Consider the following 18,036-nt stretch of genomic DNA (forward strand, 5'->3'; position numbering starts at 1 on the left):
GTTTCTGTGACGACAATATAAGAGTAATATATTTAAGAAAGGTGCAGTAATGTGAAAAGTAATGTTTTTTGTAAATTATTTTTACTGTACTACAGTTCTACGGTGTTATGAAGTGGAAGTAAACACTAGCGTAAGGAACAAGTCTCACGAGTGATAAATGGGCAGCATAAAGCCATTGCGAAGATGTCAGAATAAGAAAAAAAGGCTTGTCTGGTCATGAAGCACTGTGAATCAACTACTGAAGACTAGAAGAAGGTATTATGGACTGATGAATCAAAACTTTAAATCTTTGGCTCATCATGCAGGATGTTTGTATGTCATCGAGTAGGAGAAAGGATGGTTCCTCAGTGTGTGACATCAACTGTCAAACATGGAGGAGGAAGCGTGATGGTCTGGGGCTGTTCTGCTGGATCCAGGGTTGGTGACTTGTACAGAGTGAAAGGAAACCTGAACCAAAATGGCTACCACAGCATTAGTAGTGCCATGCAGTACCCTCTGGTATGTTCCTAGTTGGTCAGGAGTTCATCCTACAGCAAGATAATGACCCAAAACATCAGTCCAAGCTATGCCAGAGCTACCTTAGGAAAAATTAAAACATGGAGTGTCCAGCACAGCCTCCAGACTTAAACCCCATGGAGTTGGTTTGGGAAAAACTGGTCAGAGGAGTGAAAGCAAAGCAACCTACAAGAACCACACATTTATGGGAACTTCTGCAACAAAGTTGGGAAGAACTTTCTGAAGTATATTTGATTTCCATTGTGGAAAGAATGCCATGTTTCTGTACAGCTGTTATATCAGCCAAAGGTGGCTACTTTGATGAGTCAAAAGTTTAGATTCCAGTTTAGATTCTAAATTGATTTTTAAAAACTCAACTTGTTCATTTGTTCAATGCTTTCGTTTGAGAGTACAATGAGACATTAACATTCATAATTTTAAATTACGGAGTTCTAAAACTCTTGATTGGTAGTGTAAATCAAACTGTATTCAAACAATGACTTACAATTCATAATGGGGGACATTAAAGAGAGAGAGGACAGCGTGCCCAACAAAAGGAGTGGAGAGAAGCTCACAAGTGGAGTAAAGCCAGGAGAAAGTTACACGAAGGGTTAATAACCCCTCCAATCACCCCTGTGTTGTGTTCATGTGAAATAACTTTGCAGTATTACAGGCTGTTCATAAAAGAGTCCTACAGAGGGCGCTATCCCCAAGCTGTAGCAGGATAGGACCTAGAGCATGAGAGAAGAAGTGAAGACTCATGCTAATGAATAAAGCTACGTCCTGCCTGTTCCATTCTACTGTGTGGTGAATGTCTAATACCCACACACAACAAAGTGGCGACGAGGCAAGTAGTGAGGAAGAGATGGCTCTACTTTCCTTACAACCTCCTGCGGTTTCCTGGAGTGCCCGGGTGAACCAAAGATCGCTTTTGAAGCGTGGAAAAAGTTGTACGACAACTATTTCCTTGCTATCGGGGGAAATGGCTTTTCCGCCGAGAGGAAGAGAGCCTTGATTATTCACTGCTTGGGAACAGAAGGACAACGAATCTACAGCACTTTGCCACTCGATAGTGATGACTATACAGGGACTGTGAGTGCTTTGGAAAAATACTTTTATCCAAAAGTGAACGTTGTTGCCGAGAGGTACCGTTTTCGCCAGCGAGCACAAGCGGTGGGTGAGTCTACAGATCACTATGTTGCAGCATTACGTGAGCTCGTTAAACATTGTGGATTTGGCAACATGGAGAATGAGATGCTGCGCGACCAGATTGTAGAAAAGACTAACAATCCTCGAATACGTGAAAGACTGCTAATGGAGGAAAATCTGACTCTAGTAAAGACACTGGATATAGCTCAGCGCATTGAATCTGCCATAGCCAATGCAAAAGCCATTGCTGATACCGACACTTCAAAAGATGTTGCCGCGGTGCACGTGAGGAAAAAGAGCAATTTCAAAACAAAGCGGAGTACGCCAAAGATGGATGGAAAAAGCAATACATGCTACCGTTGCGGGTCAGAAAACCATCTTGCAAATGATAAATCTTGTCCTGCTAAAGACTGTAAATGTAAAATGTGTGGAAAAATAGGGCATTATTCTCGAGTTTGTAAATCCTCTGCTAAGCCTGTAAATGAAGTGTCCAATAAGAGTGATGATGTGATCGTGCCTGAAATAACTGTCTTGGCTGTGAACAGTGGTATTGACATTTCTAAGCTAATGTGTACTGCTACTATTACTGCACCTACTGCTCAGGCCTGTGATATTGAGATGCTTGTTGATACAGGGTCAGGTGTGTCTATACTGCCTAGTGATGTGTACCGTAAACACTTTAGTTTGAGTAAGCTAAATGAACCCAAAGTGCAACTGGTTACATATTCTAAGGATAAACTGAATGTGTTAGGGTGTCTTAAAGCTACAATTACTTACCATAACAAGTGTGCTACTACTGACTTTTACATAGTCAAAACGGGAACACCAATACTCGGTATGGACCTTTTTGCTGCTCTTGAGTTAGAGATAAAAGGAGGACAGTTGCTATCTGACATCTCTACAGTCAGTACAACCCTTCACCAAACCGAAGCCTCACCCAAACAAACAGTGAAAGCTCCAGTTGCGTTTGGATGCGCAAAAGACTTTGTTCACAAAGTAAAAGTGCGACCTGAAGTCAAGCCTGTGCAACAAAAGCTCCGCCGCTTACCTCTCTCAGTGCGTGATGCTGTATCAAATGAACTAAAGAACCTGGAAGAAAATGGAATTATTGAGAGGATTGACGCATCTGAGTGGGTATCCCCAATTGTGGTCACCCAGAGAAAGACCGGTGACATTCGTATGTGCGTGAACTTGAGGGAACCTAACAAAGCTGTCATTATAGATGGCCATCCTCTGCCGTTGATTGAGGACATAATGTCTGAGCTGCGTGGAGCTGTCATGTTCTCCACTCTAGACCTCAAATCTGCATATCACCAACTAAAGCTGCATGAAGATAGCAGGGGGCTAACGGCTTTTATTACACACGAAGGCCTGTACCGATATTGCAGAGTTCCATACGGACTTAGCTCCGCCCCTGCCGCCTTTCAAAAGATGATGTCAACGATCCTCAGTGGACTGGAAGGTGTTCAGTGCTACCTTGACGATGTCATTGTCTATGGAACTTCTGAAGCGGCGCACGAGGTAAATCTGAAGGCTGTGTTACGTAAAATAAACAACGCAGGCCTGAGGTTGAACATGGACAAATGCAAGTTTCGTCAAACTACTCTGAGTTTTCTTGGCTGCAAGGTCGGCTCAGACGGTCTGCTGCCAGATGACTCTCACGTAGCTGCAATCCTGAATGCTCCGCCTCCTACTGACCTTGCTGCACTGCGCTCATTCCTAGGGCTGACAACCTGGTACAATAAATTTGTGCCCAACTATGCTGATGTTGTGGAGCCCCTGAGAGTTTTATTGCGAAAGAACAGTACATTTCAATGGAACGATGAACGTCAAGTGAGTTTTGACCAAGTCAGACAGCTGATTGTCAACAGCCCTGCACTGGCGCTATTTGACCCTGCCAGGCCTACCATAGTTTCTACTGATGCTTCAGACTATGGGCTTGGGGCCGTCCTTACTCAAATGGACAACAATGGTGAAGAACGTACTGTGGCTTTTGCCTCCCGCAGTCTGTCGGACGCAGAGAGGAAGTATTCCATTGTCGAAAAGGAAGCGCTAGCATGCGTTTGGTCTGTCGAAAAATGGCGAACATGGCTCTGGGGAAGAAAATTCCTTTTGCGCACTGATCATCAAGCGCTAACAACACTCCTCACGACCAAAGGAAACAACCGTGCTGGCCTACGGATAGCCAGGTGGTCTGCGCGCCTGATGGAGTTTGACTACAATGTTGAATATAGAAAAGGTTCATTGAACAATGTTGCTGACTGTCTATCAAGACTTCCACTGCCAGAGACAGATCCTGCATATGCTGAAAATGTGGAGTCTGTTGCAACCATTCTCGCCGATCTAAGCGCTGTTTCTGAGGATGAGTTTGAGTCCGCCTGCCGTGACTGCCCGGTGCTAAAAAAGCTGTGTGCACAGATAAAAAGGGGCTGGCCGTCAAAGAAGAAAGCGGTTGATCCTGAATTACAGCCCTACTTCCTGATTAGACTTGAGCTTGTGGTCATAGAGGACTGTGTCATCAGAGGTACTCATCGTTTACTCGTACCTGAGTCTATGCAGACAAGGCTCATTGATATCGCTCATGAGACACACCAAGGCATTGTTAAGACTAAACAACACCTCAGAGAACTATATTGGTGGTACAAGATGGACTCACAAATAGAGACATTTGTTAAAAACTGTACGACTTGCCGTCTGAACGATAAAACAACAGTGACCCATGATGCCCCGCTTCATCCTGTGCCCCTGCCAGCCGCTGCCTGGGAGAAGGTTTCAGTGGACATTGTGGGCCCGTTTGAGATAGCTCCTGCTGACTGTCGGTTTGCTATAACACTTGTGGATTACCATAGCAAGTGGCCTGAAGTGGCTTTCGCTCCCCGTGCTGACACCGCTACTATGATCCAGTTCCAGTCCACTGTTTTCTCTCGAGAGGGGAATCCAAAAGAGCTGGTCAGTGATAACGGACCTCAGTTTGTCTCCACTGAGTTTGCTGAGTTTCTCAAGAGAAGGGACATTACACACCTAAAATCATCTGTATACTATCCGAGAGCTAACGGGGAAGTAGAACGCTTTAACCGTGTTATTAAAGACTGTTTACAGACTGCTACAATCCAAAAACAACCATGGAAAACATTCCTGAGAACATTCCTGATGGACTACAGAGCGACACCTCATTCCACCACTGGTGTATCCCCTTCAGAACTGCTTCATGGACGCCGAATGAGAACAAAGCTGGTGATTAAAGAGATGCCTGTACCGTCCACAGACGAGCACACTATACGTGAAAGAGTCAAACAAAAACAAATAAAATCAAAACAATACACAGATGCTCACCGACATGCTAAAACAACAGAATTCTGGCCTGGTGACCAAGTCCGGGTTAGGAAACCTTGGAAAGTAAAGAAAGGAGAACTCAAGTTTACCAAACCAATGACTGTTCTAGCCAGAAAAAGTTCTAACAGTTACCTGCTGGATGATGGAAGAGTCTGGAACGGCTCACGCTTATCCGCATTGGCAGAGTTGAACCCAGAATCAAACTTGGACAATGTAATGAACTTTACGGAGCATGCGACTGACGAACCACTTCATCCTGAGTCTGCTTCTGCACTAAGACCTATCAGGATTAGAAACCCACCTAGTTGGACCCAGGACTTTGTCATGTCTAAATGAGGGCAAAAGAGTGTCTTATTTGTTTAACAGTCTTAGTGTAGATTCTGAGTTACATACTAAGTACTGAACGCAATATGTAAATGTTTTGTTGATACGTTGATAGTTCATTGCATAAGAAGTATCCTTTGTTGAAAAGGGGAAGATGTTGTGTTCATGTGAAATAACTTTGCAGTATTACAGGCTGTTCATAAAAGAGTCCTACAGAGGGCGCTATCCCCAAGCTGTAGCAGGATAGGACCTAGAGCATGAGAGAAGAAGTGAAGACTCATGCTAATGAATAAAGCTACGTCCTGCCTGTTCCATTCTACTGTGTGGTGAATGTCTAATACCCACACACAACACCCTGAACCTACAGTCACACCAAAAATATTACAAGATTGATGTTCTGAAGCAAATGGCAACTTTTCAGCTATGTGATAGAGTGAATATGTTGATAAGCTAGGGAAGCCAGCCATCAAATGTACATCAAAATGATGAAGATGTTTTGAAACAAATGGCAAGTTTCAGCCACATTTCAGTTATTTTTTTCATTTTTTATTTGAGAAATAGTGCTGACAGAAAGTATTAAAAGCTACTTTGGTGTCTTGAGCAGTTATTTTACGCTTTTACAAGATGATCTATAATCAGCAATAATGTAGCTATTCAACCCTGTTACTTTATGAAACCCTGTAACCCTAATTTCAACCATTACTATATCATTTAATTGAAAATAATCAGAAATTACTTTCTCAGCGGAAAATGGTTTGACTTATTGTCCTTTAAAGAGTTTAAGCAATTATACACAAATGTGCTTTTCATGTACTTTGTTCAGGTTCCTTAGTGTTGGTAACAGGGTGCGCCAAGTTGAAAACGCGCTGCAGCTGGATCAGCATGCCACATGCACTGCATTTCCAGCTGCGATCTGGTGTGTTTACCTGGAGCGGGCTGCAGCTCATTTGCATAAAGTAGACTGAACTCCTACTTTATGCAAATTTGATGCGGCGTGTGGAGATTCCACGCATTGTGAAACTGTCCTCAAACATCTAAACTAGCCGTCGGTGAACTACAATGACAAATTCAGCTGCTGCACAGCTTATTTCTCGCCTCAAATGCTTTCAGAAATACTCTTCACTGAAGTGTTTTCGAAATAAAAGAGAAAGTTTTTGTGACCGAGCCGCTGTACTTATCCGACATGCCTGCCAGACTGTTAAGCTGAAAGTGCGGTCATGTGACCCTGTAGTGGCCCAGCGTTGCTTGAGCGCTGTCATGTGACAATGTTGTGGTCCGCTAGTGACTGCCCGCCATCCGTGCGATTTTCAGATGTGGTGGGAAAATCACATCTAGTGGACATGCACCTACAGTCTACCTGGTCTGTGTGCTAGTGTTATATGTGAGCAAGTTTTAATGTTAATTTTATCTGTTTATTGTTTTTAATGTGACTATGCTGCTGTGCGCTTGGCCAGGTCTCCCTTGTAAAGGAGATCTCTGATCTCAATGTTATTAACGTCGTTAAATAAAAATGCTAAATAAATAAAAAATATGGTTTTAGTTCCGACTGCTACAGTTATCGTAGCACTGAGACTGTTTTACAATGTAAAGCGCTTTACAAATAAAATCTATTATTATGATTGTTATTATTTTCTGTTTCTCTGGGAGGCCTGTGCAGGAAGCAATATAAACTAACAAAGTGTTTTACCTGCCATGGCTTCAAACTAAAGCATTGGTCTCATGAGCTACCCTAGAAGACTCCTGTCAGACACAGTTAAACTTAATGCCCTTCAATTAAATTCAATTTTATTTATATAGCGCCAGTTACAATTCAGATTGCCTCAGCATGCGTTACAGAACCCATATGTCCGAACCCCCAGAAGATAAAGCATGTGATATACACAATTGCTGAGTCAACACAACTTTTCATGTCTTCTGGTTAGTGTGCCCTTGCTTGGGTTGTATCTATTCTCAGATGTATGTCGCTTTGAACATCCTTACACTACACTGCTCATGAGCTGGTACTTAATCTAAAAATCCAAATACTTGTGATTGTCATGCAGATGCAACACCACAACAAATGAAGGATGCACATCTCAAATGCAACTGCAATGACCATGGTTGCATTACATCTCTCTTCAGGTTCTTCCAAAACATTCCAACTGAATTACAGTACAATAGAACTTCGACTTGGTCATTCCAAAATGCAGACCTTCTTCCTGCTTAACCACTTTTTGTTAGAGCAACTTTTTAGTGTTTTTCAGGGTTGTTGTCTTGTTGCAAAACCCAATTCTTATTGAGATTCAGTTCACTGACAGATGTGCTGATATTTTGCTCCCTGTTCAATCAGCTCAATCAGTTTTATTTATATAGCATCAGTTCACCATATAAGTCATCTCAGGACACTTCATTAGTAAGTTCAAAACCCTACAATATTATAGAGAAAATTCAACAAAACTCAACAAACTCAAATTATTTGGAATTCACTGATATAATTCAGAATCCGTTAATTAATGATGGTGAGCAATCCCGGCCCAAATGCAACACAACAGGCCTAAACGATGCTACCACCAACACCATGTTTCACAGATGGGATAAGGTTCTTAAAATGGAATGCAGTGTTTTCCTCTCTTGAAACAGAACATTTTTAATTTGAACCAAAATGTTCTATTTTGGTCTCATCTATCTACAATACATTTCTCCAGCAGCCCTCTGACTTTTCCACATGACCCTCAGCAAACTGAAGATGGGCAGAAATGTTCTTTTTTGGACAACTGTGTTTTTCCAAAGTCATGCACATTGTTGTCATTTAGTGTTCTCTTGATGATGGACTCTAACATGAACATCAGCCAATGTGAGAGGCCTTTAGCTGCGCAGAACTTCCCCTGGGTTCCTTTGTGACCTTGCCTACTAATACACATCTTTCTCTTGGAGTTGCCTTTGTTGGTCAACCACACCTGGGAATGGTACAGCAATCCTGAATTATATCTACATTCCATCTGTTTAATGCTGCATTGGTGAATTCCAAGCTCTTTACAGATTGTAACTTTCACCAACCTCATAACAACATTCTCTGCCATTCTCAGAAATCTTCTTGCCATGATACGCTTCCATGGATAAATGTTGTGAGGATCAGACTTTAACAGATCCCAGTGGATTGTTTGATGAGGTGCAAAACTGACACATGATTGATTGAAAACACTCAATTTTAATTTCACTTTCAAACTAACTGCTAATCCTAGAGCTTTATTTTCACCATTTGCACACTTGTGATATTTGATTATTTTCCTCAATAAATAATTTACTGAGAATAATATTTTTATCTCATTTAATTTTCTTGGGTTCTCTTTAGTTAGTTTTAGGAATTCTAATACAATTTAATGATTAATGCAGAAAATTTTAAAGGGTCTACAAACTTCCCCAGCTCTTTTAGGGAACTGCTGAGTCTTTGCTTTGGTGAAGTTGCAGTGTCCTACAAAATATTTTCCCCTTTCAAACTTTTCCTCTTTAATTCAACATTTAATCACGGTGAACTGAATTGATAGCCTAGCCGCGGCAACGAATTTAATTCTCTGCCAGGGTCGGTCTAGATACCCTCGGTAAGCCTCGAGGTTGAATGTTCCTAAAACTGGCCGACGAATCACCATGAAGTGTAGAGTCAGAAGGCGGGCGTAACTAAGTGACGACAGAGGCACGACGATTCTGACAGAAACAACCATAGAAACAAGGATAGACAAGAAGATTAGCCGAGCCGCGCTAGACAACCCACGGCAACGAATTTAATTCTCTGCCAGGGTCTTCAGACCTGGGTCTGAACTCCCGCATCCTCTGATGTCTGGCGCTCTAGGAACTACATCAGCCTATTCGTTGCGCTGATTGGCTGTATACCTACCCAACTGCTGCAGAGTGATTTGAAAGACAACCTTTTTAGCCTGCCTCCCTCCCTGTCGAGAGTTCCTAGACCCTTGCGTCTTCAGACCTGGGTCTAGCGCGGCTAGGCTACTAAATTGAGCTTTTTTGGCAACAATTTACCAAAAGACTTTCATTTGAAAGTGAAAACAGAATTCTACATATTAATGCCAATTAATTGAGAACATAAGATGTAAAATAAGTGATTGCATAAATTTTACAGTGAAGCTACAAACTCAACACAGGTGTAGCCAAATAATGCTTAGAGAAATAAATATCATCTGAGTACTGTCAATGTCTCTCAAGTGATTATAGTATAAAGACAACTGTATCTGGAACACCCAGTCACAGGTGAATCAGCACCCCCGGCAACAACGACAGCATAAAGACAAAAGAATACTCCAAACAACTCCATTAAACGTTTACTGAAAAGCATAAGTCTGGGGATGGAAACAAGAAACTTTCTAAGTCAATGAATATCTCTGAGAGTAGTTTCATCCATCACTAAGAAACTGGAAGGAATATGACACAGATGTGAATCTACCTAGAACACACTATCCACAAAAGCTGAGTGACCATTCAAGAAAGAGGACAGTCAGAGACGCCATCAAGACATCTATAATCCTTCTGAAAAGAGTTACAAGCTTCAGCAGCAGAGATGGAAAAGACTGCGCATACAACTATCGTATGTCTTGGACCAACTCTGACTGGTTCTTTGTCAGTCAGCGCTTTATAGGAGAATGGTGAAGAAAAAGTCACTATCAAAAAATTCCATCTTAAATCTCGGCTAGAGTTCAGCAAAAGGGAGACTGAAGGCAACTGAAAGACAGTTCTTTGGTCTGATGGCACCCAGACTGTGCTTTTGGCCATTAGACTAGATGCCACGTTTGGCGGACACCAAACGCTGCACATGAACAGAAACACATCATCTTCCTCATCAAGCATGGTGGTGGCAGCATCATGATATAGGGATGCTTCTCTTCTAGCAAAGCTATGACCGAAAGCATACAGCCAAAACAACACAGACATGCCTGAAAGAAAACAAGGTGAATGTTCTGGAGTGGCTGAGTCAGAGCCCAGAACTCAATCCAACTGAGAATTTGTGGCTGGCCTTGAAAAGGGCTCTACACTAATGATTCCCGTGTAACTTGACAGAAGTTGAGCAGCTTTGCAAAGAAGAATGAGGTAAAACTGTAGTGTAAAGGTAGATCGAGACCTATCCACACAGATTAAAGGTTTCAGATTCAGATTAGTTTGTTGTCATCCATAAAAATCCCATCGGAGATGCACTGCAGAATGAAATGATGATGCAGGGAACAATAGTGGTGGGTAGTGCAATGAATGTAAATAAATAAGTGAAAATGGAGATTAAATAAGAAGTTATCACACATGTTCCAAGGTAATAACACAGGCTCAGTGCTGTTATTGTGGCCAAAGGTGCATCTACTAAACATTGACTTGCAGTAGAAGAACACTTTTGCAAAAACATATTTAAAGTTGTTTAATATATTTAATTCATTGACATTACTTTGTATAAATCTCAGAGATTAAAATGTTAAGGTTCTTTTTGGGGGTGACCAGGACATCAGAGGGACAGTGTATGTTAGATGCTGTGGAGATAAACCCAAACAGACCAGACTGAAATAGTTTGGACATGAACAGAGGAGGGAAAGTGAACATGTTGGTAGAAGGATGCTGAGATTTGAACTGCCAGGCAGGAGGCCTGCATGAAGATTAAAGAGGAGGTTTATGGATGTAGTGAAACTGGACATGAAGTTAGTTGGTGTGAGAGAGAAGGATGCAGAGGATAGGGTTAGGTGGAAGGAGATGATTCGTTGTGGTTCGAACGATTCAAATGATTCATTATCATGTGCAGTAAAAACAAGTTATCAATGAAAGTATTAGCTCCGTGTATCGCTTAAATAACATCAGGGATATCCCTGTGTGTGTAACTGTCAAGTCATGTATAGCCCAATTCTTGTTTCATTACATACAACTGTCCACACAAAAGCAGTAGCCTAAGTAAATTAATATCTTTAGCCTTAATCTCTCTATTGCAGACACTTTTTCTGAACCAACCAACTTCACACAGTTGCTTCTGATTTCTTGTGTGTACTCACAGGGCACTGCGGCGCTGCATTAATTCCCTGTATTAAGTGGTCAAACCATATTCTGCAGACACCTTGCTTTTTCTGGAACTCTCTCCTATCTGACAGCCGTTATGTAATTACTGCAGAGGTCAAAACACGTCCCAGACATGCATACAGACAGGTTATTTTCCTCTGTCTTTTGCCTCTAATGTCTTTCCTACACCTAGCTGTCACTGGCTCTACCACTACGTGCTTGGGGCTGCAGATCGTGTGTGGAATCACTAAACAGCGTCTCTCTCTTTCTTTCTCTCTCTCTCTCTCTCTGTGTGTGTGTGTGTTTATTTCTATGTATGTTTCTGTGGGTCTCCTCAAACCCCAGCCTCCGCCTGTAGTGACACCGCGGATCTGTACTTGATGCATACGGACCAGCGGTGACACATTGCGGATCTTTCCGTAGTGCCGGAAAGAGAGCGGGAGGAGGAGCAGAATCTCTTTATTTTTCCCCCCCGGAGCGGCTCTGCGCAAGTAAAGAGACGAACACGGCCAACACGGCTGAAGCTTTCATTCTCTTTGATACAGAGAGGGCTAAAAAGGCAAGAAACTCGCCCCGCAGCTGTCACGTGGAGGCAGTCAGTGTAAAATGTTGCATCGCACCAAGTAACAATGTGGAAGGTAACTTACCATGTTGACTTCAGATACCATGTCAATACTGGCGATGTCTATGCTCATGCCAACATCCACTGGGGCGCCTGTGGACATTATGACAGCAGAGCCTTAGCCAGCATTACGGCAGCCTGCTGAACACCAAGGGGCAGCTGCGTGAACACACTCAACACTACAGTGGCTTTTACCTCCAAAATCAGGACGCAGGCGAATGTCATAGCCCTTCAGCAACTTGTCCACGGTGGCTTTCACATATGACATGTTGCTAGGTTCGTTGGCGCTGAGGACAGAAACACATTTCAATTTAGGAGTAAAGAAATCTTACAGGGCCCGTGTGGAATAAAGCATAGCACGTGTTAGGATCAGACTTCACCTTTGCGCCCCGCAGACTACAGTGACGAGCAGAGACATGCAGAAGAACCCCCAGCATCCGCGATCCGGAGTAATCCACATTGCTAGTCAACGACTTCGGCACAAGATCTCAGGGATGCAACTTAGGCTGCAAAATTATTCCAAGAGCAACGCATGCGCGTCGTTTCACCAACATCCAAGAGTCAATGGCGAAGTGAGACCAGACGACTCTGGATAAAAATGTATCCGAGAGGCAGAAGAAAGCAAAAAATAATTAGGCTACAAGAAAGACGCATTTACCGATGTGGATGATTCGCCTAAAGAGAGAAGCACACAGACTCTGTAGCTAGCCCCCTCCAGCAGCCCTCTGCGCCTCTTCCAGCAGACACAGCAGCGTCCGCAGCTGATCTGCGTCAAGCTCGTCTCCCCGCTGCCGCTCAACTTGAAGACGTTCAATATTGAGTACAGAGCGCGACTCCACGGTCACCTTTAGTCAGCCTGAGAGAGGAGGGAGAGAAAGGGGAGAGATGGGGGGAGAGAGAGAGAGAGAGAGAGAGAGAGAGGGAGAAACTAGGACGTGCAGTACAAGCACGTCCTCGGATCTGCGCATTTTCGGTGCTTCGCCGGGCAGCGTCACGGACTGCACACCAACTTAATTAATTGTTTAAAATCCCGGAAAACGCATTAAAAGTTCAACGCACGATCGACTGATGAGAGGGGAGATAAAATATGCTGCACGGAGAATAAAAAGGCTTCCGATGCAACCGCAGTGCGTGAAGGGAATTGAAAGCAACTATTGATTTAACCGGTCATGTTGTTGGCACAGGAGTCACTGAAAGTTGTTGCAATAAAAACAACTATTATTTACTATTTTATTAGAATTGTTATTATAATATATATTATATCATTATTATTATTAGCGGTAGTAGGTATAGTAGTATCAAACAAATAATGACTAGTAGTAGTTTGTTTGCATCACTAGTAGTATTAAGTTTGTACATCTCGGAGTCTTCAGTAATATTAAATTTGACTCACTTCTTGACAAGTGAGTATATTCAGCTGGAGATGGAAATTACTGTTAAATTCCATACATAGAGGACTCAGCCTCTTCGGACTGCCTGACATTTGCTGTTGACTTCTTGATAAAACCCTTTAGATATCTGCCTTCTGTGTATACACATGATATATTATGTGTGCACTGTGTGGCTTCCAAGTTCTCAAGCAAACATTTTAGTTTGCCCAGTGACCTTAAATCAACCAGTATACTCTTGTGAATTATACCTAACCCAGGATTTCTGTATGGACTCTCAAGCGGGATCTGCAGATTAAGCACATCTTTATGTAAAAATATGCACCACATTAAAATTTAAACAATGATTGCGCAATAGCTGGAAATTGCAAAGAGGGCATTTCAAACCATGTTAGTTCAGACAGCTGTCTTAAAATATCTGCATGGTCAATTGTACTTAGATGAGAAGTTGCAAATAAGAATCAAGTGATTTCCAGCCTGTCTTTGTTGTTTCAAATCTATGAGTTATGATATCTCACATATCTCAGCAGCAGAAGGTTAGCTGCTGGCTGTTTGAGGGCTTCTGGTGCTAAGACGATGTAGCCCTGACAACAGCAGTGTCTCAGAAGGCAACATGCATCTTTGGAAGCTGTGTGAGGGAGCTGTAGTGAATTTTCCAAAGTTACACTCACTGCATTCATACTGTGAGGTCAGTCTGTTTAGACAGTAGTGCAACTAAACTGAAGAATGAGAATCTGTATTCAATAGAATTTGATTAAATATAAAGAAATTGTTGATCTGAGTATTCAACCCTTAATAATATCTGTGATATTTGCTCAGAGTTCTGTTGGCTGGTCATACTTGTAAACATAAAGTAGTCAGGTAGCACTTGTAAGAATCATGATTAATATTTTTAACTTACAGAGCACTTTTCAAAATCCAAAGCATAAAGTGTTACAAGGCAGGAAAATGAAACAGATAAGTCATAAAACCATCAGAATTCAAGAGACATGAAAAGACAACATGTTGTTAGAAAAAGTGAAACCAATACTCATAGAAATAAACTGAGGAAGGGCTCGCAGATAAAACAATGTTTTATGAAGAGCCTTCAAAGAAGTCATTGACTCAGCCAACTGGATTTCCTCAGACAGATTGTTCCAGAGACTTTGGATCCTGACTCCAAATGCTTTGTCCTTTTGAGTTTTCAGCTTGGTCAGATTAAAGATGTTTGCCTGAGGATCTCAATGCCATGGCTTGTGCAGATACCTAAGTGAAAGCGAAGGTTTAAACAATTTACAGAATTCACAAAAATCCAACCAAGGTATTAAAAGCGAACTAAAGAGACCCCAGAGGAACACAAAACTAGAACAGAGCAGGCTGAATATACTAGTAAGCCAAACTCACAACTAAGAGCTAACCAGTGTCTAGTAACCCGAAGGAGCTAGGGATAATATCAATACAAGAGACTCAAGGGTTGTGGTACGTGTCCAGGATCTGTCGGTTTCTCACATCTTATTCATTATCTATGTGAAATGCACCACGTTGCATGCTGGTTGCGTTGTGGTGCGTTTTGAGCTGCACTGCGGTGTGTCATCCCGAAGCTCATTTGCATAAAGTAGACCTGATGGTATGTGTCCACAGGATCCATTTTTCTCACATGTAAACATGGTACATCTGGAAATTGGCCGCTTGGTCGGCGGGTCACCAGCAGGCCGCTACATGGTCACATGACAACGCTTTCAGCTTGAGTCCAGCAGATGCATCTGACCAACATGGCAGCTCAGCCTCAAATTTTCTGTTATTACAAAAACAGTTCATTGAAAAGTATTTCGGGAAGCGTTTGAGGCGAGAAATAACCTGTGCATCCTCATTTTAGTTCAACAACAGCTGGTTTAGACATTTAACGAAAATTTCGCGATGCATCAGTCAAGTCTACTTTATGCAAATGAGCTACGGGCAACTCTGGGCCAATGCGCCACAATGCAGCATGAAATGCGCTGCAACGCAACCAGCATGCAAAGCAGGGCATTTCACATAGGCAATAAATGGGATGCAAGAAATGAGGTGTCCACAGGGGCATGTTTTTCTCACATTGGAAACATGCTGCATCTGAATGTGCATGCTTTGTGGTCGGTCACTAGCGGGACACTACGTGGTCACATGACAGTACTTTCAGCTTGAGTCCAGCAGATGCGTGTGTCCAACATGGCAGCTCGGTTGCAAACTTTCTCTTTTATTTCAACACACTTCAGCGAAAAGTATTTCTGAAAGCATTTGAGGCAAGAAATAACCTTTGCAGTTGTTGAATCTGTTTTGCGAGGCTTTGGACCTTCACTTCCCGTGCCTCATATGCATAAAGTAGAAATCAAGCAAAAAATGCACAACATTGATTAAGAGATGCAAAATGACCAGAGAGTGTTACTTATCCACTGCATCTAATCCCATGTAGTGGGGGTTTCTCTCTCTCTCTTTCTCTCTCTTCATACTCTTGTTAACACATTGTGTTGTACGAAGTCTTTCTTTTATGGCATACAATGCAATTTGTGCATTGTGTCTCTTAGTATAACATGCTGACGGCTTCCCTCCCGACATGAAAACATATTCAGTAAGGTGGACCTGAAAGGTACATTATTTAATCAGTCGAAGAATAAAACAAAGTTGCATGTATATTAAAATCAATATGTGGTCTACACAAATGTGTGGATGCCTCATTTGCAATGCAACTGAATAAGGTAGGACTGGACCCGAATATCCGAATATTCGTTCGCTACGGCGGTATCCGGATATTAATTTTGGTATGGCGGAACAAATATTCGGCGTTACAGACAAATGGATCCGAATATTCGGGTCGTTTCAGCCACGCCCGTCAGACGTTACAGGGCAGAACAAATATTCAGATATTCTTCTTTAATAGGGCAAGAATATCCGGAGACCAGAAACCACTATTCGGGCCAGCCCTAGAATAAGGAAAATGATGCAGAAACACAAATCATAACATTCAATAAGAATTACTAAAATATTTAACCCATTTTAATGGAGAAACCAGAAACTGATAAAGTCATTAAAAATAATTACAGAATCTAGAATATAACACAAATGATTCAAAGAACAGCTCTCAAGGATGTCAGGGAAAATTATAAACTAAGATATAAAAATAATCAAACTTTAGAATTTTTGCAGGTTAGTCCAAGTTGTAACTTTTAGATATGCAACTCTGTTACAAAGAGATGATTATATGAGAGGTTTAAATCAACCACAGAAGAAGGACTTTCAAGAAATCTTGAAGTGATATATTAGGTCTATTATCAAATAGTCACCTAAAAGTAAATAAAAGACCATTTTGGAATCAGAAAAGTAGAAATGAGAAATCGCAATCAATGAATTCAAGAGCAGCCTCATCACCAGGGGGGCGAGTGCAAGTCTGCATCAATTCTGACTCAGTGACAATGTGCAATGGTGTGTTGTCATAGAACAAGTTATACAAATATACGTTTTGTGACCACACATAGAAATATGCAGTAAACTGCTCGATCAAAGACATTTAGTTAAACAAATATCAACAACTTCCACTGTATTTGGGACCAAATATATCTCCTCTTTAGTCTAGAAAGCTTTGGATGTTGTCATCTGGCTGTGTAAGTGTTGCTACATTTGACTGTTGCAAAAACCAGCTAATGAAAGTTAAAAATGAAAAGATGTTATGAGAAAAGGAAATGCCATCAAAGAAACCTGGAAGTAAGTTTTACTTTTCTTCAAGTGTTTTCTCCGGAGAGAGGCAAGTTCATCCCATGGCTCTTTGCCTCCTTTTTACCTTACATCTTAATAATGGGTGTTGTATTCAGCTGAAATGTAATTATATTTTTACATGTTTTGAATGATGACTACCAGGCACATAGCTAAAGTGTAGGCATAGGAAAGGCTGACCGTGGCTCAGATGGAGGAGTGTGTTATCCATCAATCACAAGGTTCACGGTTCAGTCCCTACCCCTCTGCATGTTGAAGTGTCCCTGAGCAAGACACTGAACCTGTAGTTGCTCCTGGCAGGCACCTTGTACAGCAGCTCTGTTGCTGTTGATGTGCATGTGAAGGGTGTTCTTTTTTAACAGCTATAAGAGGTGGTCCTGCAAGTGGTGGGCAATTTATTTCAAGTTAATTTGTTTTTCATCTTCACTCCTTGCCTTGGCAACAGTATAATTACCAAGCAGCAATCTCTGTGCCTGAAAAATTCGGCTTTACAGTGAAAATAAACATGTTCACAGACTGTTACAAAAAAATTGTTTTGGCCTTAGCTACACACGTGGACAAAATTGTTGGTACCCCTCAGTTAAAGAAGGAAAAACCCACAATTCTCACTGAAATCACTTGAAACTCACAAAAGTAACAATAAATAAAAATTTATTGAAAAATAAATAATCAAAATCAGCCATCACTTTTGAATTGTTGATTAACATAATTATTTTAAAAAACAAACTAATGAAATAGGGCTGGACAAAAATGATGGTACCCATAACTTAATATTTTGTTGCACAACCTTTTGAGGCAATCACTGCAATTAAACGATTTCTGTATTTGTCAATGAGCGTTCTGCAGCTGTCAACAGGTATTTTGGCCCACTCCTCATGAGCAAACAGCTCCAGTTGTCTCAGGTTTGATGGGTGTCTTCTCCAAATGGCATGTTTCAGCTCCTTCCACATATGTTCAATGGGATTCAGATCTGGGCTCATAGAAGGCCAC

The 18,036-nt window shown here is 41.7% G+C and overlaps 1 protein-coding gene across 1 annotated transcript in view; it reads right to left on the bottom strand.

Moving 5' to 3' along the window:
• The window catches only part of gabrb1 (gamma-aminobutyric acid type A receptor subunit beta1), a 60,241-nt gene extending 47,280 nt beyond the window's left edge, over nucleotides 1–12,961 (bottom strand). Inside the window, 3 exon segments of the mRNA XM_051947043.1 lie at nucleotides 11,961–12,028; nucleotides 12,131–12,222; nucleotides 12,316–12,961. Of these exon segments, the coding sequence (XP_051803003.1) occupies nucleotides 11,961–12,028; nucleotides 12,131–12,222; nucleotides 12,316–12,395 (240 nt within the window). The 5' untranslated portion in view covers nucleotides 12,396–12,961.
• Nucleotides 12,962–18,036: the final 5,075 nt, after the last annotated feature.

Source organism: Acanthochromis polyacanthus, chromosome 1 (genome assembly GCF_021347895.1).
Source record: "Acanthochromis polyacanthus isolate Apoly-LR-REF ecotype Palm Island chromosome 1, KAUST_Apoly_ChrSc, whole genome shotgun sequence".
NCBI lineage: Eukaryota > Metazoa > Chordata > Actinopteri > Pomacentridae > Acanthochromis > Acanthochromis polyacanthus.